Below are 25913 nucleotides of genomic sequence, written 5' to 3' on the forward strand. Positions count from 1 at the left end.
GGATCTTTGGTCTATAGCAAGCTAGAGGATCTTTGGTGCAAAGATCTTGCTATAGGATCTTTATTTTGGTGCTGCACTCGGCTCCGAGTGACGTACACCCTGCCCTTTAGGGCGGCGCTCCATCCGGAACCTGTGACGCAACTTCCGTCTGTTGGGCAGAAGCGGAGAGACGGCAGCGTTTGTAGTATCATCATGGTGGGTAACGAGTGGGGTTGATGCCGGCCCGCCGGGGGTTTAAAACCGGTCGTGTGCATTGTGTTGGTGTTTTATATGAGGGGGTGGCGAGGGGGAAAGCGACGCAGGCGGCGCCTCGCGCTTGGCGACCGAGCACGTGGAGCGGTAACGGTTGGTTGGTCGGAGGCCGAGGCGGGAGTGCGGGCGGCTGCGGATCAGCCTTGTGAGAGGGTGGGCGAAGCGGGAGGTGCGGCCGGTGGAAAACACTAAACAGGGCGGCCCCGGTCCGAACAACGCCGGCTTCTTCCCCCCCCCTGAACAAAGCCGCCGGCTTCTTCGCCCTCCTCTACCCCCGCCCCCCCCCTCCCGACAACGCCGGCCTCGCCGAAGGTTCTAGTGCTCGCAGGGGCGGGGCCTCGCTGTCGGAGCCAGTGCGCAGGCGCCACCGTAAGCCGGGGACGGTATCAGGCGAGTTGATGAATTGGAGAACACGGTGTTTGTTGGGAGGAACATCATCGTTTATATCGTTTCCCTTTTCCGTGACTTTCAGTCTGAAGAAGGGTCTCGACCCGAAATGTCACCCACTCCCTCTCTCTCGCGACGCTGCCTGACCCGCTGAGTTCCTCCAGCATTTTGTGGTTATCATCGGTGTAAACCAGCGTTTGCAGTTCATTCCTACACTATTCACTTTAAGCGTCATCTATCACGTTCTCCAGAAATGCTGCCTGACCAGCTGAGTTACTCCAGCACTTTGTGCCCTTTTGTGCATTAAGCAGCATTTGCAGTTCCTTGTTTCTAATTATATTACATTACATGGACCAAATTGGTCATAACGCAATTTTTATCGGGAACTAGAGAACCATTCAAAAGTGACAAGCGATTGCTTCGATTCACACTTGTAATGACACTCTATTAAAAATTGTAAGATTTTTAAAATCTCAAAAGAGATTTGTCACAAGAAACTGCACAAGAGGTCGCAAGAAACTGCAGATGCTGGAATCCGGAGGAAAAACAAAATGTTCTGGAGGAACTCAAAATAGTCAGGCAGCATCTGTGGTGGGAATGGAAAGGTGATGTTTTGTGTTGGGACTCTTCAGACAGTTTTTCTGTAGATGCTGAGGTGTCTCATTCATAACGTCTGATTATTTTGTACATCTAATGGAACTTTATCAGAAAGATAAAAGTGAGGATCTGTAGCTCACTAAGGTGGTGGAAAGATTTTTTTAAGTATCTGGATCGCATAAGAAATGTGACTGACTAGATAGTGGGCCAAGAGCTGGGGTGTGAGAAGTAACCTTATGATTTGGCCACTGGTTTGAATTTCTATGCTAATAAAAATGACCAAGTACAAATGATGGCATTGGCCATCTTTAAATATTAATAACTTAATAATAAGTGAAGAAACTAGAATATGGGGTCCAAGGCAGTTGAAGCAAGTGAAGAATTAAAAAAAAAAATTGAAGAATCAACTTCTTGGAGCTGGGGAAGGTAGGGATGAGCTTCTGCACACCATGAATCTGATAGTATTAAATTAGAGATACAAATAGACTGGGAGCCAGCTAGAGGAAAGGGCTATTAAGTCGGCAGGGGCTTGGTGTGTGAGGATATGGATGACAGGTTGAAAAGAGCTCTATTTAATACAGAATAAAACTTAACTTGGTGGACATTGAACATGACAACATGCGTGAGGGTATAGCAGAGGCAGGCTTGAGCAATACTGCAGTGTATGTCAGCTTGCTTTTTAGATCACATGGCTGCCAAAGATGAATTTCGTTATTTTGAGATTCACTGCTACTTTGTAGAATACTGTTAGCCAAGAGGTTATAATGGGAAAAGAATACAAAGTTAAATGGAAAAAGACATGCTTAAAGCCAATTGAATATTCAGCATTGTTTTGACAAGAACTTGGTGATTTCTACCCAACTTGATGCTGCTAATGGTAATTGCCTGTCATCGCTTCTGCCCCTGTAATCTATTAAAATGTGAATTTTTAGTTAATTCATTTTCTACCTGGTTACTAATAGACTGCAGATATTTTTTGAATGTGGTGTGAGCCTATTTTTAAATAGCATACTTGCCCATTACTACTGTTTAACCAACTTCCTTTGTTGAATTTTGTATTAATGCTTTACATTAGAATGTTGGTGACAGAAGAAACTAAAATTGATGCTGTGGTGGACAATAAAGAAGGTTGTCTTAGGCTGGAACTGGGGAAATGGGCCGTGTAAGTAGTGCATTTTAGGAAGGGCCCTGGGGTGGTTTGAAGACCAGGGAGAACTAGGGTAAAGTATGTAGATACCTGAAACTAGCGACGCAGGTAGATATGGAGGTGAGGGAAATGTATAGCACAGTTGCCGTTATTGGACAGGGCATTAGTTACAAGAGTTGGGATGTCGTGTTACAGCTCTACAAGAGACTGTATATGTTATTCCTGGTGCAGTTCTAGTTGCTGTACAATGAGAAGGATGTAATTGAGCTAGAGAGGGTGTAGAAAATAATCACAAAGATATTAGGACTGAGGAGTTTGACATATGGAAAGATTGGGTAGACTGGGACTGTTTTCTCTTGATCAAAGGAGGCTCAGGAGTGACTATCTTTATACATAAAACTGATCTTGGATGTGTATTTATTTGTTTGTGTGCATTTCACATCTCGAAAACACGACGAGCTAACGGTGAAATCTATAGATCGATATTTATGCCGTGATGTCAAAAATCGCCTTGTCTGAAATTTCATGCATTTATTATCGAGTTGTGTATGGAAAATGTTCACAAATTTCAAATAACTTGGAAAATAAACGAGATGGTCTCGCCGATGACATCACAATGGCTCTGTCCTCGCGGCCTGCTGCCCTATGTTCCACACGCAGCGAGTGACATCACCTCACCTCAACCCCCCCCCCCTCCCCCGATTCTTCAAAAGACGCAGAAAGAACGAGCATGTGGGCTCTGTACGGCAGCTCGCAAGCACTCCCGAGCGCTTCGGAGCTCCAGGGCGCTTTGATCGCAGGGGCTCGGGAATCGTGACGCCTTTTCCTCGCTGGTGATCTGGATCTCACCTGGCGATCTCTGGCCGTCACGGGGTACGACCTCCTCTCTGTCTCCCCCGGCCGATCGTGGCTTCCCCTCGCGGAAACCACAATCGGCCGGCCCTCCGCTGCTTGGAGAGTGGTCCCGCCCGCTCAGCGTCTGTGCGCCTGGAGGGGAGGCTGCAGCCGCAGGCCGAGCCTGGCTCGACGTGCGCCCGCGGCCTCCCTCAAGTCCACGCCCACCCGCAGCCTCCCTCGGTCGACGATCGCCCGCCACATCGCTCAGCGTCCGTGGCTCGACATCCATCTGCGACCTGGCTCGGGTCCACGCCCGCCCGCAGCCTCGTTCGAACCCGGCGCCTGGTGGGGAGGCTGCTGCTCTACGACCTGGGTAGGTGCTGCCGCGCCCCTTCCCCTCCCTCTATTCCCCCCTCCCTACCCCACCCCCTCCCCCTGCAACCGCAAGTTGACGGGACCCAACGGGTCCCACTTGGTCTAGTAGTTTATAAAATCACTAGACCAAGTGCTGACCCGTTGGGTCCCGTTACCCCAATGCAATATTCCACCACTCACCCATATCCCCCAACTGCACAGGCGCGGCTGATGATTTTAAAGTTTAAAATAGCAACAACTTGTAAAATATAAGATCAATGTGAACGCATCTCACTCTCCCTCTTCAGTCCTCTATTCCCCTCTTCCATAAACAGGACTGTTTAACTGGCTTGATGACATTGCAGTGGTTGCCATGAACAAGGGATTTCCTTGCTCTGATGTTTGGTCACTGCCATGGCTCTGTATTTTCACATTAATCTACTTCAAAGCTGGTTTTCCGTCAGGCTAAAAAGAAAGGTGTTTCAGTGATATATCATTTAAATTCGTCTACATTTGTTGTAATCAAACAAATATTTGTGATTTAACTTCTCAGTACAACTGTATTCAAAACTTGGAATAACATGATATTTAAATTTGTTCCGCTTTTTCCAGGCTTCCCTTTCACTTGCTCCTGTAAACATCTTCAAAGCAGGTGCTGATGAAGAGAAAGCTGAAACAGCCCGTCTGGTAAGTTTGATTCTCAAAAATGTGATCAATTAAATAATTTTAGAGATACAAGGCGGAAACAGGCCCATTAGCCCACCACATCCGCGCCGACAAGTGAAACCCGCACACTAATGCTATCCTACACACACACCAGGGACAATATCAATTTTATTGAGCTAATTAGTCTACAAACCTGTATGTCTTTAGAGTGTGGGAGGAAATCGGAGCTCCTGGAGAAATTCCATGCAGGTCACGGGAAGAATATACAAACTCCGTACAGACAGCACATTTAGACAGGATCGAACCTGGGTATCACTGCGCCACCATGCCGCCCAGTGGAGAAGATTTACAATGCTACTTGAATAATAATATTTTTATGACTAATTTGGTATCTAAGTAATTTTTCCTCTCTTCATTGTTAGACCATGACATCACACACCAAGTCAATCAAATATTTTTATTTACTCGTGGTTTTAAAATGGTAGTCATTTTGGGGAACTTGTGGCTGAGGTAGAATTGCTCAATGCGAGCAGTCAGAACATTAGCTTCCTCTTCTTACAAAGCAAAGAATAGCTAAGTGCTATATATAGACATCATCCTATCAACATAATGTATATGATTTATTTCAGTCTTCCTTTGTTGGTGCCATTGCAGTTGGAGACTTGGTTAAAAGTACATTGGGACCAAAAGGCATGGTAAGTAAAAAGAAATCGGTTTTTCTACAAAATTTGGAGACTTTAATGCAGGTTTTGTGCACTTTTTAATTTATCTACTGCAAATTTGTACTACTTAAAATCATTATCATAATTGTAACAAACGTAGAGGATTTATGGGGGGGGGGGGAATATGTATTAATTGTTCCACAACAACCCCTTGTGCTAAGAAATAAATGTTTATTCTAGGATAAGATACTGTTGAGTGGAGGAAGGGAATGTTCTGTGACTGTGACCAACGATGGAGCAACAATTCTTAAATCCATTGGTGTTGATAATCCAGCTGCAAGAATTTTAGTTGGTGAGTTGGTCCTTTGTTAGTTAAAGTGTAAACAATCCTTGTAATGATATAGGAAAGATTTTCATAAATCTTTTAAATAATTCTGTTCTTCTGATCGTACTTCTGTTCTTCTGATTCATTTTATCTTCTTTTTGATAAAGCTGTTTTTAAGGCTTTCTCAGTCTAGCCATATGATACATCTTCCCAATATATCAAAAATCAGTTTGAAAGTTTCTTCGAGAAATGTTATAATGTCTGCCATTAGTGTCATAATCAAGAACACTCCAAACCAATTGAACCCACGGGTGTGAATATGGACTTTGAGGGGGCAGCATTAGCCCAAGGCTTCACAATGAGTTCATGTCATTCATAGTCTTGTGTGAAATAATTCCAAATTGTTTTTTGTCAGGTTTGAAACTTTGTTTATGTAGTTGTTTGATGGCGAATACAATTGCTGTGGACAAAAGCAGTTGTAATTAACATTGAGGTTTTTCTTACTAATATTTTTCTGATTGACATGTTTTCTTACTAATAGAGCTTTCCAGGGTACAGGATGACGAAGTTGGAGATGGAACAACGTCAGTGACAGTATTGGCAGCTGAGCTCTTGAGAGTAAGTGGCATACTTTCAGTCTGAAATTGCAAATGTTGCTCAAAAATGAGGGAAATGCTTGGGTTTATTTTCCTGCACAATTACATTTCCTTGCAATTGTTCACATCCTTGGAGTTTCCATGTGAAAATGCAAATCCCAAATTTCCAATGAATCTTCAAATGGACTTGTAAGCTTCAAGCTCATCAACATTCTTAATGCAAATAATGTTTCCTCAAGTTGTTTTCAAGATAAACGTATTTTAAATCTTGAATTAATGTGCTATCCAGGGTTGCAGATAATGAAATTGGCTATTCTGGTGAAACACAATGATTGGTATGAAATGTTTTTTAATGATATGATGATACAGATTGTCTTGATTTTTAGGAAGCAGAATTGCTTATTTCTAGAAAACTTCATCCTCAGACAATCATTTCAGGCTGGAGAAAAGCAACCCAAGCTGCAAGAGATGCTTTGAAAAAAGCAGCAGTGGATCATGGGTAAAATTCTTTTCAACTTTTTATTTTGCTGATTGACATTTTTAAACGTTCCTGTTGAAGAATCAGTGATATGGTGTGAGCTGAAACTCTTGTATCTTTTATCCAGATATGTTAGTTTTGAGATTTTGGTATCCATTGGTGAATACGTGTTCCAAAATTTTTGCTTTTCAGACAGCTGGGAGAATTCTCAGATCTTATTTTTCAAGAAAATTGAACAATCAAACAGCGCATAATTCAGAATCTATGCTATTTTCCTCAAGTGGATTGATTTGTTATTTGTTTTCTCAAGTGCATTGTAATTAATTGTTATGGTTACACTACCTCATGTACAAAATACCATTGATCTCATAAGCTAAGCTATATTTTTTATTTTGTTTATCCACTGGTTTACTCAATCCCATACTCCATACAGATCAAGTAGCCTGGCATAGTCCAGTACCCGGTGTCTCCAGCTTTTGTACATGTATGTGTTGAGGTGAGAAGCATCAAAAGCAGTACTATTTCACCAACTAGATTGATTTGGTGGTTAATTTGGAATGATGAAATTCACTGGAGTTGTGTCTATGGTATGAGCATTTGAGTCACTGCATCATTGGGCCATATTGGTATTAACTAAATGCCAGTCTTGTGTATTGGAAGAATTTAAGTTTGTAAGAGAGGCTGAACAATGTAGAGAAGGGAAAGTAATCATTATCTTAACAAGGAAAAAACATACACACATTCATCTATACTGATGGAAACTTGGGCAAAACCTGAGTACATTAATACTTAGGAACCGAGATCTAGTTTAAAGTATTATGGGACATTAGATTTAATAATAATGAAATCAAGTTTAAAATATAAGAATATGTTGTTTTAACACTGACACAGAAAGGAGATTGAATATTTCTTCAAATGGTGGCAGGTAGGGGTTGAAACCTTTGGTTGGATAAGATTACTGATGAACTGTTCTTAATAGGCAGTAATTGTAACAAAAGGAGAAACTCCAAACTTGCGAGAGTGTAGTAGGCCACAAGTCAATGAAAAAGCAGTTGCATAATAGGAAAGATTGATGTGAATAGAGAATCACATGAATGGGTTTGATTCCAACAAATCTATTTGGGGATGACCCAAATCTTGTAAAAAGATCACAAGACATTTTGATTTATTATGTTAGAGGTCTAAATCTCGGTGGTAATTAAAAATGACTGTTTTGGAGTACAGAAATGGATCATTCCGCCTACTGTTCCTGCTGTAACTATTTAGAACAGTAAGGATGAAGCACTTACAACCATATTCAGGCAGAAATACCTCATGGATGATCGTCTTGAGTTCTTCAGTCACTTTGATTTGTGCCACATAATAACAAGAAGTAGCTGGGAACACTAGATTTAACAAAGGTTGTAGGTCCAGAGCGCATCCAGACTACTCCAAATCGAGCCGCAACTATAGAAAAGCTATTTAGGTAAAATTACAACTGTTATCATCATCTAGATGTCTTTTGGCCAGGGAGGTAATGCCCAATCAGTGTATTCATAATCTTTAGCAGAGGGCTGGAAGATGGCGATAACAGAACTGTCAGGTGGAACTTCTCTCCAGTAACTTGTACTTCGATGTTTATTGATCAGCGACTTGGTTCAAATAGACAATAGGTGCAGGATTAGGCCATTCGGCTCTTCAAGCCAGCACAGCCATTCACTGTGATCAGGGCTGATCATCCACAATTAGTACGCCGTTCCTGCCTTCTCCCCATATCCCTTGACTCTGCTATCTTTAAGAGCTCTATCTAACCCTCTCTTGAAAGCATCCAGAGAATTGGCCTCAGCTGCCTTCCGAGGCAGAGAATTCCACAGATTCACAACTCTCTGGGTGAAAAAGTTTTTCCTCATCCCCATTCTAAATGGCCTACCCCTTATTCTTAAACTGAGGCCCCTGGTTCTGGACTTTCCCAACATCGGGAACATGTTTCCTGCCTCTAGCGTGTCCAATCCCTTAATAATCTTTTATGTTTCAATAAGATTGCCTCTCATCCTTCTAAATTCCAGTGTATACAAGCTCAGTCGTTCCATTCTTTCAACATATGACAGTCCCACCATCCCGGGAATTAACCTCGTGAACCTACGCTGCACTGCCTCAATAGCAAGAATGGAGTCCAAAACTACACACAATACTCCAGGTGTGGTTGACAGTCCCACCATCCCGGGAATTAACCTCGTGAACCTACCCTGCACTGCCTCAATAGCAAGAATGGAGTCCAAAACTACACACAATACTCCAGGTGTGGTCTCACTAGGACCCTGCACCACTGTAGAAGCACCTCTGCTCCTGTACTCAACTCCTCTTGTTATGAAGGCCAAAGTGCCATTAGCATAATTATCTTGTTACAAGAATTATAAACTTTGATATGCATAATGCAAATTATATAATATAAACTAAAATAAACTATAGTATTGCTAATTTATAATTTTGAATGTTTATAATATCATCCTTGCTCCTTCTATCATCAGGGATGATGAAGTAAAATTCTATCAAGACCTAATGAATATTGCTAGAACCACTCTGTCATCCAAGCTGCTGACCCATCACAAAAATCACTTTGCTCGTTTGGCAGTGGAAGCTGTGGTCAGACTGAAAGGTTCTGGTAACCTTGAAGCAGTTCATGTAATCAAGAAACTTGGAGGGAGTTTAATTGATTCCTACTTGGATGAAGGTAAAATATTATAGAATGCTACAAACTTGGATTCGGAGTTTAGTCTCTCCAAATTAAGATTGGAAAGTAATGTGTGAACTCTGATATCAATAATGGCTTTGTTGCTGAAAATCCAGTTGCAGTTCAGTTTGAACATTTTCATCATCGGTTGTAGAATATGTGATTTTGTACAAATTTTACACTTTTCCAAACATAATCCTAACCTTATCTTCTCCCAGTAAAACCATAAGTAATAGTAGCAGGATAAGATCACATGATTCTTGGAATCTGCACTTATTTGACAAGATTATGATGGATCTTCTTAGAGTTCACTTTTCTCACTGACAGTCTCACTATCTATATATCTATAAAACTCTGTGCCTGACGACTGGCTGCCTTTCTGCCTTTTGATTCGTGCCCAATACTCGCAGATGTCCAATCGGAACGGCCGATGCTCGCAGATGTCCAATCGGAATGGCCGATGCTCGCAGATGTCCAATCGGAATGGATCCTTTTACTTTCTTCCTTTGATTCACTGCCAAGCCGAATCCAGACGCTCAATCTCCCAGGTCTTTTCCATTTCGGTGGAGATTTCGCTTTTCTTTCTAAGTATCCGCTCCTCATTACATTTCGTGGCCTTTAAGTACACGTTTTTAATCAAATCCTTCTCCCCCCCCCCCCCCCCCCCCCCCCACTCACTCATTTTGTCGCCTCCTACTGGCCAGCGACCACAACGGCTGCTGGCGCCCGCATTTCAAACTCAAGAGACGCCATTTAATTCGGCCTTTCAAGAACGGCTTCAGTTCGAGGGCCACGTCTCTCGTGGGGGCTGCGGGTAGGGAACGGCTGCGTTGGGGGAGCAGACCCAACGGGTCTGCCATTGGTCTAGTATATCTATAAAACTCTGTGCCTGACGACTGGCTGCCTTTCTGCCTTTTGATTCGTGCCCAATACTCGGAGATGTCCAATCGAATGGCCGATGCTCGCAGATGTCCAATCGGAATGGCCGATGCTTGCAGATGTCCAATCGGAATGGATCCTTTTACTTTTTTCCTTTGATTCACTGCCACGCCGTATCCAGACGCTCAATCTAGCAATGTTACAAAATTTTGAGATTTAAAAAATCAAGTCTGTAATTTATCCCATCAGATAAAGCATAAAAAGAAGTTTAATTTGACACCTAATTCACTTTCATATCTCAAGTATTTAAAAAGTTATGGCCATTTTCATACTCGGAAATTAGCATCTTGTTCCCTATTGATTTTCTATGGACATAACAAAAAATCTGTGATCGTGTGCTGTCAAAAGGCCATAACCTTCTTAAAAATTAAGAGAACTGAATGAAATTTTCAGTTATCGTAGATTGAACCATTCTGAAACAAATATAAAATAATCTTACTTGGATGACCTGAAATTAAAACATATAATTAGTTAGTTACCCAAGTGTAGCTAATTTCAAACTTCAATTACTAGACCTAAACATCTATCCATTTCTTAATAAATGATTAACATTTTTAAATAGCCCAAGTGTCCAAATAATATTCATAAATAATTCTCAATAAAACATGATTTTGAAATCTCATTTACATTAATTTATAGGCCAAATGGAAGGAATTTTGTGTTCAATTGCTGTAAATTAAAGTCCATTTTAAATCAGCTTTCTAGTGGGTTCCTGTGAACGCGCTGGTTTAGAACGTTCACATTGCGCTAGATTAGTGCCCTCAAATGCCCAGAAAAATACTGTGGGATATAAAGAGCCCAAAATTAGCTACTCGCAATAGTAACTTTGTATAAAGGGTTCTAAAGAAGCCCTTTTTAATGTAAAAATAAGGTACATACCTTTAATTGTTTGCTTTATAAAACCCTGGGGCTGCGAGAGGTCGCGGGTTTAGAGAGTGATTTTTAAACTACTATAACTATTATACAAGGCCATAAAAACTAATATTACCTTTTGCGACGGGGTCTTTCAGCGATTTTTCGTTAATGATTTACTAGGCTGAACATTTTCGATTGCAACGGCCTAGTAAAAATCGCGTTTTAAACCCGCCCCCTCAAAACAGCGCCAAAATCACACACACGGGCTGGGGCAGATTTTCAACGACGATTCAGGTAGGTTTTGCAACATACCTACTCAATCTCCCACATCTTTTCCATTTCGATGGAGATTTTGCTTTTCTTTCTAAATATTCGCTCCTCATTACATTTTGTCGCCTTTAAGTACACGTTTTTAATCAAATCCTTCCCCCCCCCCCCCCCCCACACACTCATTTTGTCGCCTCCTGCTGGCCAGCGACCATAACGGCTGCTGGCGCCCGCATTTCAACCTCAAGAGACGCCATTTAATTCGGCCTTTCAAGGACGGCTTCAGTTTGAGGACCACGTCTCCCGTGGGGGCTGCGGGTAGGGAACGGCTGCGTTGGGCGAGTCTGCCATTGGTCTAGTATATTACTAAAACTCTCGTCTTGTTTGGACATTTGTCGGTCTGTCTGCATGCATGCAAGTGATCTCAAGGAACCACGCCAAAACGGTACACAGTAGTGCAAACATTTTGCACCGCCTTACCTTTGTCTGGTAGTTGTTCGGGTCAAATTTCCGTCAGATTTGATGTTATATTTCATGTTATTGACATTTTTAGATTTACAAAACCCCAATTTGAGAGAAAACTCTTCCCTGTGCTTGCAGCTACGACGTCACAATGGGATTGTAGCCATGCTCGCAACATATACAGCTGCTAGCTCTAGCCGGTGCAAATGCATTTTTCTTAAAAGTCACAGTACACTAAATTTTGTTTAAAAGTTTAAAATGAGGGAGGGTGATTAAGGGGAAATGAACAGCCCCTCGCAGTTGGGGGCTATGGGTGAGCGTTGAATATTGCACCGCCCATTTGTCCCGTGGTCGTTCCTATAAACTTTTGTTCAGATTGATCTAATATTTCACAAGTTATTCATTATTTTTAAGTTTAAAAATTCAAGTTTAAGAAGAATTTAACAGCTAAATCCTATCTGGCCCAGCTTGCAACAAAGTTGCAATTTGGGAACACTCGGTCCTTCCACCAAGTTTTTACCAGGGGGGGGTGGCAATTGCTATTGGGATCCAAACCCTTGCTGGCCCAGCTTGCAACAAAGTTTCAATTGAGCTACACTCAGTCCTTTCAGCAAGATTTTAGCTCAACAGGAGAGAAAAGTCCTCAAAGAAAGAGGAGGGGGATGCAGTGCTGGGGATACGCCCCTTCACAGTTGGGGGCTATGGATCAGTGCTGGAATATGGGGGAACGGGTGAGTGGTGGAATATTGCATTGCCCAGTTGGTCTAGTTCATTATAAATCTTTGACACTCATCTCCATGTCCACGTTAACACTCATTAAGAATCTTATTGTATTTCACTGAGATGCCCTTCATTTGTCTACAATCCAAAAAATATCAGCTCAATTATAAGAGACCCCCCTCAAGTCATACGTAAATCTGGTAATTTTCATTGCATGTTCTCCCATAACACCTCTCAGACTGTATGGTGTTACATCTCCCCAAGCATTTTAGTTTATTGGTTATAATTCGCTTTATGATGGGATATTCATTCCTCTATAACACAAATAAAGGAAATGATTATTCTGTTTTCCTTATTAAAAGTCGACAGTTTTTTTTTGGTCTACTTCAAAAATTTGAGGTACTTTCAATTTGCCGACTGATAATTGGGTAAATGTGAGTGATTGTGTTGTTTATTTCATTATAGTAATATTTTGAAGAAAAATATATTTAAATATATGAACACCTTTGCAGGTTTTCTTTTGGATAAGAAAATTGGTGTTAACCAACCGAAGAGAATTGAAAATGCGAAAATCTTGATTGCGAACAGTAGTATGGATACAGACAAAATTAAGGTGCGTGAAAACTCATTCATTTCATCTGGCCTTGTGAAACAGTATTTCTGGTAGGCAGCACAGTATCTAAATTTACAAAATTTATTTTATCAAATTGTCTCTTAACAGATATTTGGTTCTCGTGTGAGAGTAGATTCTACGGCTAAAGTTGCTGAGGTTGAACAGGCTGAAAAGGAAAAAATGAAAGAAAAAGTGGATCAAATCCTGAAACATGGGATTAATTGCTTTATCAACAGGTAATTTTATTTTGGAGCGAAACCATTTAATAAATCTATTTGGAATTTATATTCTGCAATGGAAGCATTTATATATGAGCATACCAAATATTTATTTTTCAGGCAGCTGATTTATAACTACCCTGAGCAATTATTTGGAGCTGCAGGTGTTATGGCTATTGAGCATGCTGACTTTTCTGGAATTGAACGACTTGCACTTGTAACTGGTAAGTGAGTCATCTTTAGATTCAGGAGAGGTGCCGGAAGACTAGAGGGTGGCAAATGTTGTGCCTTTATTCAAAAAGGGCTGCAGGGAAAATGCTGGGGACGACAGGCATTTCGATGGACAAGGGCTGATTAGGGATACTCAGCATAATTTTGTCCGTGGAAGATTGTGTTTAACAAATTCACTTGAGTTTTTTGAATACTTGACCAAAAAGATCGATGAGGGCAGAGATGTTGTATACATGGATTTCAGTAGGGTGTTCAACAAGGCTCCATGTGGTAGGCTGCTTTGGCAGGTTAGATGGGATCTAAGGAGAGAAAGCGGAATGGATAGAAAATTGGCTTAATGGAAGGAAGTAGAGGGTGATAGTGGAAGGTTGCTTCTCGGACTGGAGGCCTGTGACTCGTGGTGTGCCTCAGGGTTCGGTGCTGGGCCCATTACTGTTTGTCATCTACATCATTGATTTAGATGAGAACATATATGGCAAGATTAGCAGGTTTGCTGATGATGCAGAAGTGGGTGGTTTTGCATGGGATCTTGCCAAGAGCAGAGGGATCTTGGAGTGCAGGTGCATAGTTCCTTGAAGGTTGAGTCACAGGTAGATAAGGTGATCAAAATGCTTTTGGCACATTGGCGTTCGTCAGTCAAGAGTATTGAGTATAGAAGTTGGGAGGTCATGTTGCAGTTGTATAAGACATTGGTGAGGCAGCATTTAGAGTATTGAGTTCAGTTCTGGGCACCATGTTATGGGAAAGATGTCAAGCTGCAACGGGTATAGAGAAGATTTACGAGGATGTTGCCAGGATTAGAGGGTCTGAGCTACAGGGAGAGGTTGAGTAGGCAGGGACTCTATTCCTTGGAACGCAGGAGGATGATCTTATAAAATCATGAGGAATAGATTGTGTAGACACACAGAGTCTCTTGCCCAGAGTAGGCAAATTGAGGACATAGGTTAAAGGGGAAGGGGAAAAGATTTAATAGGAATCTGAGGGGTAACATTTTCGCACAAGGCTGTTGGGTGTATGAAACAAACTGCCAGAGGAGGTAGTCGAGGCAGGGACTATCCCAATGTTTAAGAAACAGTTGGACAGGTAAATGGATAGGGCATGTTTGCAGGAATATGGACTAAACGCAGGCAGATGGGACTGGTGTAATGGGGACGTGTTGGCTAGTGACGCCGAACGGCCTGTTTCCACACTGTATCATTCTTAAGTACTTAAACAGAGGTTGCTGTTACAGTTATCACTGATGACCAATCAGCAAGTAATGTTTTGAAAACTGCTTTTTATCAGTACTAAACAAAACAGTTATTTGTGCTTTATTTGATCGTAAGGAACAGATTTTTTTGTCATCATTTTTCTATTTTTTGTACTCTTGGGAGTCTGATTTCTGATCTTTTTAAAAAATCTTTGATCGATCAGCGTGCCTCAGAATAGAGAAAATCCGCCCTATATACTACTCTCAGGAGTCCATCCAATCTCAATGCTGTGTACCATTTCTTCACTACAAAAATGGGACCATTTGAAATTACTTTAAGTTAACGATTCTAGATATAATAAAAGCAGTCATTTTTGAGTCATAAAAGTATGTTTTGGAAATTGATGCATTTCAATGTAATATGTTTTGACGAACATCTGTGTCTAATTTCAGGTGGTGAAATTGCTTCCACCTTTGACCATCCTGAATTGGTTAATCTGGGCCATTGTAAAGTTATTGAAGAGGTTATGATTGGTGAGGATAAGCTGCTTCACTTTTCTGGCGTGGAACTAGGTAATTAATTTTGCTTTTGTTATTTGTGACTATTTCATATATCAAGAATGTGATGCTTTGTTCCTTGCAAGATTCTTAATAAATTTAGCAGAATAGAAACAAATGTAAGTTGCATTTTAACTCAAATTTGGATGATTTTCTGTAACTTTACACATCCTACAGGTGAGGCATGTACCATTGTTCTTCGAGGAGCCACTCAACAGATTCTAGATGAGGCTGAACGATCTTTGCATGATGCTCTCTGTGTCCTTGCACAGACCGTGAAAGAGACCAGAACTGTTTATGGTGGAGGTAAGCGTTTTTGTTCTTTTGAATCTTTTGTTAACGTTTGAATAAACCGCAGTGGAGATACTGATGTTACCCAGACTGTACATTGGACAGCTTTTATGAATTTAACTGGAACCCTACGTATCTGCATTTTAAAATATTGTTTTGAGGGACGTGATTTGCATGCTGAGCCAGCATTTAATTTCCCACAGATAGATGCAAAAAGCTGGAGTAACTCAGCGGGTCAGGCAGCATCTCTGGAGAAAAGGAATAGGTAACGTTTCGAGTTGAGGCCCTTCTTTAGACAGTCTGGGAAAAGGGAAAAGAGAGGCTGGGTCGGTGGAGGGGCGCTGCGAGCCGGCTGCCCTGCCAGCAGCATGTTAGTCATTTTCAACTTTTTTGGTGTTTTTTTTTTAGTATGTCCCAATGTGTGGGGGTGGTGTGAGCGGATAAGGGGGAACCGCTTTGGTCGCCTCCTCCACGGAGAGGCGACTTTTTCCATGTCGCCTCCCTCGCGGCCTAACACAAAGGATCGGTGCGACCTTTCCCAGAGACGGGCCCGGGGCTTCAGCAGCGGGCGCAGCGTAGACTTTTTCATCGCGGAGCCCTCGCCGGGGGTCGCCAGAAGGCAGCGCTCTATTCGCTGGCCTGAAGCTGCGGTCTGTGGAGCTCCAGCTGGCGCGGCGTCCAGAGCCTGGGATCCCTCGTTTGGTACCCCGGAGGAGAAGAGCTCCATCCGTGGGTGCGGTGGGTGCTTACCATCCGGAGCGGGATCCCTCGCCGGTGATCCCTGGAGAAGAGCTCCGGCCTGTGGCCTACAACATCTTTTGAAGTTGCGGTCTGCGTTGCTTCTAACTGCGGTGTGGTGGGGACTTTAGATCTTCGACAACCGGCCTGTGGCCTACGCCATCTTGAAGCCGCGGTCTCCAGTAGGGAAGCACCGATTCAGGACTTACCTTGTCTGCACATCGGCCACCTGCAGTGGCGACTGCAGAGGGTTGTGGTCCTGACCATGGGGGAAAATGGAGCAGGATTGACTAAACTTTGTGCCTTTGACCATAGTGATGAATGCTGTGGTGGATGTTTGTGTTAGATTTTTATTGTGTATTGTGTGTTCGTTTTTATTGTACCGCTGCTGGCAAGTTCATTTCACTGCACTTTATTGTGTACGTGACGAATAAATCTGACTATTGACTATTGAAATGAAAGATATGCAAAAAGAAGCGATGATCAAGGAAAGGTGGAGCACACGATGGCCCTTTGTTGGCTGTGGGCTAGGTAATAATGGGTTATGCGGACAATGAAACTCAACAGGATGACAGTGAAACTAATATAACGACTCCGGTGTGGGAGGGACGGAGAGGGAGGGGGTGCAACAGTTATGAAGTTAGAGAAATCAATATACTGCTGGGTTGTAAGCTGCCCAAGCAAAATATGAGGTGTTCTTCCAATTTGTGTTTGGCCTCACCATGACAATGGAGGAGGCCCAGGACAATAAGGTCAGTATGGGAAGGGGAGTTAAAGTGTTTGGCAATCGGGAGATCACGTAGGCCAAGGCAGACTGAGCAAAGGTGTCCAGCAAAACGATTGCCCAGCTTGCGCTTAGTATCGCCAATCTATAGGAGTCCAACAGTGGATGAGCTTGGAGAAGGTGCAAATGAACCTCTGCCTGACATTAAAAGGCTGTCAATGTCCCTGGACAGAGGCGAGGGAGGAAGTATAAGGACGAGTGTTACATCTCCAGTGGTTGCAGGGGAAGGGACCTGGGGAGGGGTTGGTTTGAGGGGGGGGTATGAGTTAACTAGGGAGCTGCTGATGGAAAGGCCTCTGCGGAAAGCGGTGGAGATGGGAAGCTGTGACTAGTGATGCGATCCGTTGGAGGTGGTGAAAATGTGGAATGATTATGTGTTGTGTGTGATGACTGATGGGATAAATGATGAGGACTAGGGGGAGCGAGAGCAGAACTGTGGGGTACTGACGAAACACATGTGAGGGCCTAGTCTCCGATTGAAAAGGCATCTCAGATGTCCTGGTATGAACACCTCATCTTGGGCGCCGATGCGGTGTAGACTGGAATTGGGAGTATGTGATCGAGTCTTTGTAGGAGGCAAGGTTGGAAGAAGTGTAGTCTAGATAGTTATGCGAGGCAGTAGGTTTATAATGGATGTCAGTCGTTAGTCTATCTCCTGTGATGGGGACGGTGTGATCAAGAAAGGGAAGGGAGGTATCGGCGATGGTCCAAGTGAATTTGAGTGCAGGATTGAAATTGGTAGTGAAGTTAAAGAGTCCATGAGTTCTGCATGGGTGCAGCTTTAGCCCCATTGCAGTAAATGTATCAGAGATAGAGTTTGTGGATAGGACCAGTGTACTCCTGGAAGAGGGGTTGTTTGACGTACCCTACAAAGAGGCAAGCACATCTGGGGCCCATGCAAGTGCCCGTGCCTTTGATTTGGAGGAAGTGGGAGGAGTCGAAAGATGTTTTTTGAGTGAGGGACAGCTCTGCTTGGCAGAGAAGTGTGTTGGAGGGAAATTGACTGGTTCTTCCGTCGAGGAAGAAAGGGATGACATTAAAGCCATCCTGGTGGGGGATGGATGTGTAGAGTGATTAAACTACCATAGTAAAGATGAGGGAACGAGGGCCTGGAAAACTGTTCCCATGATTTTGTTGCCCATGTCCTCCTTGTTGGTAGAGGTCGTGAGTTTGGAAGATGTTGTCCATGGAGTCTTGGTCGTTTATTGCAGTGCACCATGTAGATGCTATTGCCAGTGGTGGAGATGGTGAATGGGGTGCCTCTCAAGCAAATCGCTATGTCTTGTATGGTGTTGAGCTTCTTGAGTATTGTTGATGCTATACTCATCCAGGCAATCTTTTTGTGTTTGTTCCTACATGTCTAAAAACTTAAATGACCTGTAAAAAATTAGCAGCTTTTCTACCTTGCAATGCAAATAAAATCTTCTAAAAATTACACTTTTCTGCAGGCTGCTCTGAAATGTTAATGGCACAAGCTGTTTTTGAACTTGCTGTTAGAACACCAGGTAAAGAAGCTGTTGCAATGGAGTCATTTGCTAAAGCTTTAACAATGGTAAGTTTCAAAACTGGATTGTATTTTCTTTTCAACTCTTAACTATGCTCTACTTTTCTGTTCTTTCTCCCCCCCACCACCCCTCTAGAAATAACTTTAAACACTGTGATTGCTGAAGTACATACTGGTATTTAACTCATTAAAATCAAGCAGCTAATTTTGCATACACTATTTGCAATTTGGACTGTCATGTACCGTTTGATGTTATTAAGACTTTATAATTAATGTTCAGACATGTCTGAACTTGAATTACAGTTTTCATGACAATTGCTCTCTCCTGAAACTAATAATGCAAAATTGTAGTTGAAGTCATACAGTTGGTAAATAATTGCAGTTTTCTGCAACTAACATGCTGACAATTAATTCCAAGATCTGTGTGCTTTACAAAAACTATTAGATGTTGCCAGTAATATATATTATGGTAAAAATGAAAATGGTAGCACATATCTGTTCTTTATAATATTTATTTAATCCCCTTATTTTTCTAAAACACAATCAAATAATTCTTTAGTAGGTAAAACAATTTTGCACCATTATGCACAAATCTGAAACATACTTGATTAAAACTCATTTTTGAATTGGGGATTCAGATGTAATTGTGGTTTAAAAGAAACACAAGTTAGTGCCCCTTTTATTTTTCTAACTTTGAGTTCTGACCAAAATACTAATTAAATACTAATTAAGAACTAGTTGACTTTGCTTTACAAATTTAGAAATATCCAAACTGAGTCTGACATCAGTCCCACTGTTTGTTCTTTCCACCATCTTATTATGCATTAAAAAATTATCATCTGTTCCTTGAATTGTAATGCCTGTTGCTTTTTATCTATTAGTTCTGTGTTTTAGTCTTTAGTTGTTCATCTGATTGCAGTAAAACTCTGATAATCCAGAACCTTTGGAACTTTTATAGTGTTGGGGTACAGGATATTACTTTTTTAATACGAAAATGCATGCTTAATTCACTTTTTCTATACATGCTACAATTTCTCAGTGAGGCGAGTAGTTTTAAAAGCACCTGGAAATATCTACCAGCACTCTGAAACGCACTATAATTGAATGATGACAGGTTCAGAGTGAGAATGTATGGTGTTGCCTTCAGGAAAGGTGTGTGAAAAAAGGTGATTGGTGCAGGAGTCTGCTAACTGGGGGAGAAGTGTAGACGTCCAGGCTTTAGAAACATTGAAAAATAGGTGCAGGAGTACGCCATTCGGCCATTCAAGAAGCACCGCCATTCAACATGACCATGGCTGATCATCTAAAATCAATACCCCATTCCTGCTTTTTCCCCCATATCCCTTGATTCCTTTGGCCCTAAGAACTAAATCCAACTTGAAAACATCTAGTGAATTGGCCTCCACTGCCTTCTGTGGCAGAGAATTCCACAGATTTACAAATCTCTGGGTGAAGAAGTTTTTCCTCATCTCAGTCCTAAATCGCCTACCCCTTTTTATTAAACTGTGAATTCTGGTTCTGGACTCCCCCAACATCGGGAATTTTTTTCCTGCATATAGCCTGTTCAAACCTTTAAGAATATTATATTTCTATAAGTTCACCTCTCATCCTTCTAAATTCCAGTGAATACAAGCCCAGTCGAATACAAGCCCATTTGTTCATCATGTCAGTCCCGATCCCAGGAATTAACCTGGTGAACCTAGGCTGCACTCCCTCAATAGCAATAATGTCCTTCCTTAAATTAGGAGACCAAAATTGCACACAATACTCCAGGTGAGGTCTCACCAGGGCCCTGTACAACTGCAGTAGGACCTCCTTGCTCCTAAACTCAAATCCTCTTGCAATGAAGGACAACATGCCATTAGCTTTCTTCACTGTCTGCTTGACCTGCATGCTTACTTTCACTGACTGGTGTACAAGCACACCCAAGCCCATGTATCTTCTCACAGAAGGTGGAAGACAATGGCCAGGGTGACGGATGTCCTTGATGATACTTCCAGACTTCCTGATGCAATGCACAGTATAAGAGTCAGACAGTCATGATGCAGCTTTATAGGACTTTGGTTGGACCGCATTTGCAGTATTGTGTGCAGTTCTGGTGGCCCCATTACTGAAAGAATGTGGATGCTTTGGAAACCAGACAGATAAGGTTTTCACAATGTTACCTGCATTGAGGGGTATTAGCTACAAGGAGAGGTTGAACAGACTTGAATTGTTTTCTCTGGAACGCTGAAGGGTGCAGAGAGACCTGATTGAAGTATATAAAATTATGAGAGGTATAGAAAGGGTAGATGATCAGAATTTTTTATCGGGATGGAAAAATCAAATAGTAGAAGGCACAGGTTTAAGGTGAGTGGGGCAAAGTTAAAGGAAGTGTACGGGGCATATTTTTCACACAGAGGATGGTGAGTGCATGGATTGTGCTGCCGGGCAGGTGGTTGAAGTAGATACATTAGTTGCATTTAAAAGAACTTTGGATAGGCATATGGATGTGATATATTGATTATGTGCAACCAGGTAAAATTGGTCTTGGCATCATGTTCGCACAGACTGTCCTTGCGCTGTACTTTTCTATGTTCTATAGCTCATCTTCAGAAGTTCAAAACAATCCTCACGGACATGCTTTCTTGTTCACTGCATCCGTATGAAGGGACCAGGTTACGTTGCTGCAGAAATGGATGCCAAGGAACTTGAAACATTTCTGCAGCAGGTCCATTGACGAGGGCAGGGTTTTGTTCAATTCCTTGCTTCCTCAGGTCAACAACCAAGTCTTTTGTTTTGTTGATGTTGACAGCTAGGTTGTTGTCCTGACACAGAGACCCAAGTGCTTGATCTTATTCCTGTACTTTGTCTCATTTCTGTTGATCCAGTTGGCAACAGTGGTGTCATTGGTGAAATTAAAGATTCAGTTGTGTTGTATTTAAAGGCACAGCCTTGGCTACAGTGCATTCAGAAAGTATTCAGATCTCTTCACTTTTTCCACATTTTGTTACATTGGTCTCATTTTAAAATGGATTAAATTCATCAATCTACACACAATACCCCAGAATGAAGAAGTGAAAACAGGTGTTAGAAATTTTTGCTAATTAAAAAGAAATAACTAAAATATCACATTTATAAAAGTATTCAGACCCTTTGCTATGACACTCACTTTCTACAACATAGAAACATAGAAAATAGGTGCACGAGTAGGCCATTCGGCCCTTCGAGCCTGCACCACCATTCAATATGATCATGGCTGATCATCCAACTCGGTATCCTGTTCCTGCCTTCTCTCCATACCCCCTGATCCCTTTAGCCACAAGGGCCACATCTAACTCCCTCTTAAATATAGCCAATGAACTGGCCTCAACTACCTTGGAGTCCACCAGTGGTAAATTAAATTGATTGGACATGATTTGGAAAGGACATGATTCTGTCTATATAAGGTCCCACAGTTGACAGTGCAAGTCAGAGTTAAAACCAACCCATGAAGACGAAGGAATTGTCCGTAGACTTCTGAGACAGGATTGTGTTGAGACAGATCTGGGGAAGGGTATAAAACAATTTCTGCAGCAATGCAGGTCCTGAAGAGCACAGTGGCCTCCGTCAATCTAAAATGGAACCACCAGGACTCTTCAAAGGGCTAGCCGCCTGGCCAAACTGAGCAATCGGGGGAGGAAGGGCCTTGGTCAGGGAGGTGACCAAGAACTCGATGGTCACTCTGACCGAGTTCCTCTATGGAGATGGGAGAACCTTCCAGAAGGACAACTATATCTACAGCACTGCACCATTCAGGCCTTTATGGTAAGGTGGCCAGATGGAAGCCACTCCTCAGTAAAAGGCACATGACAACCAGCTTGGAGTTTGCCAAAAGGCACCTAAAGGACTCTCAGACCATGAGAAACAAGATTCTCTGGTGTGATGAAACCAAGATTGAACTCTTTGGCCTAAATGCCAAGCGTCACGTTTGGAGGAAACCAGGCATCGTTCATCACCTGGCCAATACCATATCTACGGTGTAGCATGGTGGTGGCAGCATCATGCTGTGGGGATGTTTTTCAGCGACAGGAACTGGGAGACTAGTCAGGATCAAGGGAAAGATGAACAGAGCAAAGTACAGAGTGATCCTTGATGAAAACCTGCTCCAGAGCGTTCTGGACCTCAAACTGGGGTGGAGGTTCACCTTAAGCACACAGCCAAGTCAACGCAGGAGTGGCTTCGTGACAAATCTGTGAATGTCCTTGAGTGGTCCAGCCAGAGCACAGATGTGAACCTGATCGAACATCTCTGGAGGGACCTGAAAATAGCTGTGCATCGACGCTCCCTATCCAACCTGACAGCTTGAGAGGATCTGCAGAGAAGAATGGGAGAAATTACCCAAATAGCGTTGTACCCAAGAAGACTTGAGGCTGTAATCGCTGCCTAAGGTGCCTCAACAAAATACTGATTAATGGGTCTGAATACTTATGTAAATGTGATATTTCAGTTATTTATTTTTAATTACTTTGCAAAAATTTCTAAACGTCTGTTTTTGTTTTTTTTTATTATGGGGTATTGTGTATAGATTGATGATTAAAAAAAGGAATTTAATCCATTTTAGAATAAGGCTGTAATGTAACAACATGTGGAAAAGGTGAAGGGGTCTGGATACTTTCTGAATGCACTGTATGTGGGGGTAAGAGTAAGGGACTGAGAACACAATCCTGGGGTGCACCAAAGTTGGGTGGAGGAAATTTTATGACCAATTTTAAACAACTGAGATCAGGAAGTCCCAAAGCCAGTTGTGGAACAAGGCCCCATGACCTTGCTCCAAAGGGTTCTGAACTAATGAGTTGGGGAAGCATCAGGATTTCTGAACAGTTTGAATGCAGGATTATCTGAGTTTTACTATATTCAAGTTGTCGAATGTGGTTAATTACATTTTCATTCTCCCATGTGCCAAAATGTTGTTAAGTTATGTTAAAAAGTAATCTTTTTAATGTACATATTCTATGGCTGCATCATTATTTTTTAATATACAAGGTAAATTAATCCTACCTGCTATATTTATGGCTCTTATGTTTTTTTTTTTAACTCAAGTTACCAACAATCATAGCTGATAATGCTGGGTATGACAGTGCGGATTTAGTGGCTCAGTTACGAGCTGCTCATACAGAAGGGAAAGCAACGTATGGATTAGGTAAGTGACCCAACAGTGAATTTTGATTTTGTTTTTAATAATGCTGTTAAATTGAAGTACTATATATATAAAATGTGCAATCTTTGATCCAATTTTGATCATTAGATATGACCAACAGCACCATTGGAGACATGGCAGCATTGGGTATAACAGAGAGCTTCCAAGTAAAAAGACAAGTCCTACTGAGTGCATCAGAGGCAGCTGAAATGATCCTTCGAGTAGATAACATTATTAAGGCAGCACCAAGGTAAAGCTTTGCATATACTAATATTGACCAATGATAATTATTAAAATATTAACGTAGTTCTTAGTACTCATGCTGTCAATCAAATGTCAATGTTCAATAAATTAATAAAGTGTATACTTATGACTTGTATCATTAATAGGAAAATATTAGTTTGTTATATTTTCATTACTTTTCTTTATTTTACTTCCAGCATTTTGCATTTGTATGTACATTATACATAGTGAAATTACAATTGCACTAACTATTTTAGCTATGATAGGTTTTAGAAGTAATGTGCGTTTTCTCTATTTTAGGAAGCGTGTACCTGATCATCATCCTTGCTAAGCCACAAACATCAGCAGCAAGGACATTTGGAATTTTTGCCAAGAGTGAACTTGAGGCATAACGTATTAGGCTAAAGCAGAAATTCTGTATTTATAAAATTGTAGTTCACAAAAGCAGCGTGTCTCAGCTTGGTTCGACTTATTTTCCCTTGTTGTTGCATGTTTGTATCTGAGGTTGTATTCATGGCACGTTGTAATAAAACATTGTCATCGCAAGTTTTTCTTTGTTTATACTTATTTTCCCAATTAATTAAATATAGAACCTTCAGTAAATATATCAGGATTTACATCAATACTTAAAGCTAACAGTTCAAATAGAAATCATAAATACTAAATTAGGAGGCCATTGGAAGAAAAGGGTTTTTTGTAACATTTATATGATCCTTGTTTGTGTTGTTCCTTGTAGTTCCTGATATCCTTTCGGAGAATGGCTGCTAGATTGTTGAAAAGGTTTGCCCAAATAATGTAAGGAATGAGGGAACATAACAATTGTCAAGCTTGAAAGGGTTCAGAAAAGATTTACAAGAATGTTGCCGGGACTTCAAGGTGTGAGCTATAGGGAGAGGGTGAGTAGGCTGGGTCACTATCCCATGGAGCGGTGAAGGATGAGGGGAGATCTTATAGAGGTTTATAAAATCATGAGAGGAATAGATCAGATGGATGCACAGTCTTTTGCCCAGAGTAGGGGAATAAAGGTCCATAGGTTCCAGGTGAAGGGGAGAAGATTTAATAGGAATCCAAGGGGTAACTCTTTTCACACATAGGGTGGTGGGTGTATAGAACAAGCTGCCAGAGGAGGTAGTTGAGGATGGGACTATCCCATCGTTTAAGAAACATTTAGATAGGTACATGGATAGGACAGGCTTGCAGGGATATGAACCAAGTGCAGGCAAGTGGGACAAGTGTAGCTTGGACATTGTTGCGGTGTGGGCAAATTGAGCCGAAGGGCCTGTTTCCACACTATGACTCTTAACAATATCAATTCAAAACATTGTCAATTTTTCTCAATCAGAATTGTGGTGAATTTTATGCAGCTAATTATCAATTAGCTTGAACTAGAAAATGTAAATTTGGGGTTATCTCAGTGGGAATAATATAACCATTTGTTGTTAAAGCTTGTTAGAGCATATATTATTGATAAATTCAAGCAAAGGCCACAACAAAGTATTTGAGGGAATATTTCATAAAGATTTCAGGAAAGAAATCGGCAGAGTTGAATTGAATTAAATTGAATACATTTTATTAACCAAGTATGTATACATTCAAGAAATTTGCCTTGGTGCTTTGCTTGCAAGTAACAACATGATATATGGTAAACAATTAAGAATAAAACATAATTTCAATGTGAATAATGAAATAAAATACCAGAGCAAACGGAAGCTACATACTTTGGGTTGTTGAGTAGAGCTACTGCTCGAGTTTAATTACTAGTTGTAAATTAGCAATAAAATTAGTTGAACATTCTTTAATTTTTGAATTCTATTAACTTATTGACAAAATATTTTTGGGTAGACTAGGGCCTTTGCGTGTATGTTAATATGGTGTAATCATGGACACAAATGTTGGAAGGTTAAATAAAGCAGCAGGAACCAATAAATAATAAATATTTGTGGTGAAAACTTGAGGAATTATAGATTAATTTACATTTGAATGAGACTACCTACTATTGTAAAATCTCAGGTGCATCCCCAGAGTAAATCGATATCAAAAGTCTCAATTCTGTGAGTAATCTCTTCCAAATCTTGTCCAGTGTACATCTTACTGTGATGCAAAAATTACAACTCTTATCAAAAAGCATTAAT

General features: G+C 41.4%; 1 protein-coding gene across 1 annotated transcript; it reads left to right on the plus strand.

Moving 5' to 3' along the window:
* Window positions 1-24327, plus strand: cct2 (chaperonin containing TCP1, subunit 2 (beta)). Its single transcript, XM_055650724.1, has 16 exons — window positions 1-195; window positions 4187-4261; window positions 4870-4935; window positions 5143-5254; window positions 5769-5845; window positions 6210-6322; window positions 8809-9011; window positions 12767-12867; window positions 12976-13103; window positions 13206-13309; window positions 14959-15078; window positions 15241-15369; window positions 18325-18428; window positions 23442-23541; window positions 23647-23788; window positions 24082-24327. The coding sequence occupies exons 1-16, from the start codon at window positions 193-195 to the stop codon at window positions 24110-24112; spliced, it is 1608 nt and encodes a 535-aa protein (XP_055506699.1). The 5' UTR covers window positions 1-192; the 3' UTR covers window positions 24113-24327.
* Window positions 24328-25913: the final 1586 nt, after the last annotated feature.

This window comes from Leucoraja erinacea, chromosome 19 (assembly GCF_028641065.1).
Source record: "Leucoraja erinacea ecotype New England chromosome 19, Leri_hhj_1, whole genome shotgun sequence".
NCBI lineage: Eukaryota > Metazoa > Chordata > Chondrichthyes > Rajiformes > Rajidae > Leucoraja > Leucoraja erinaceus.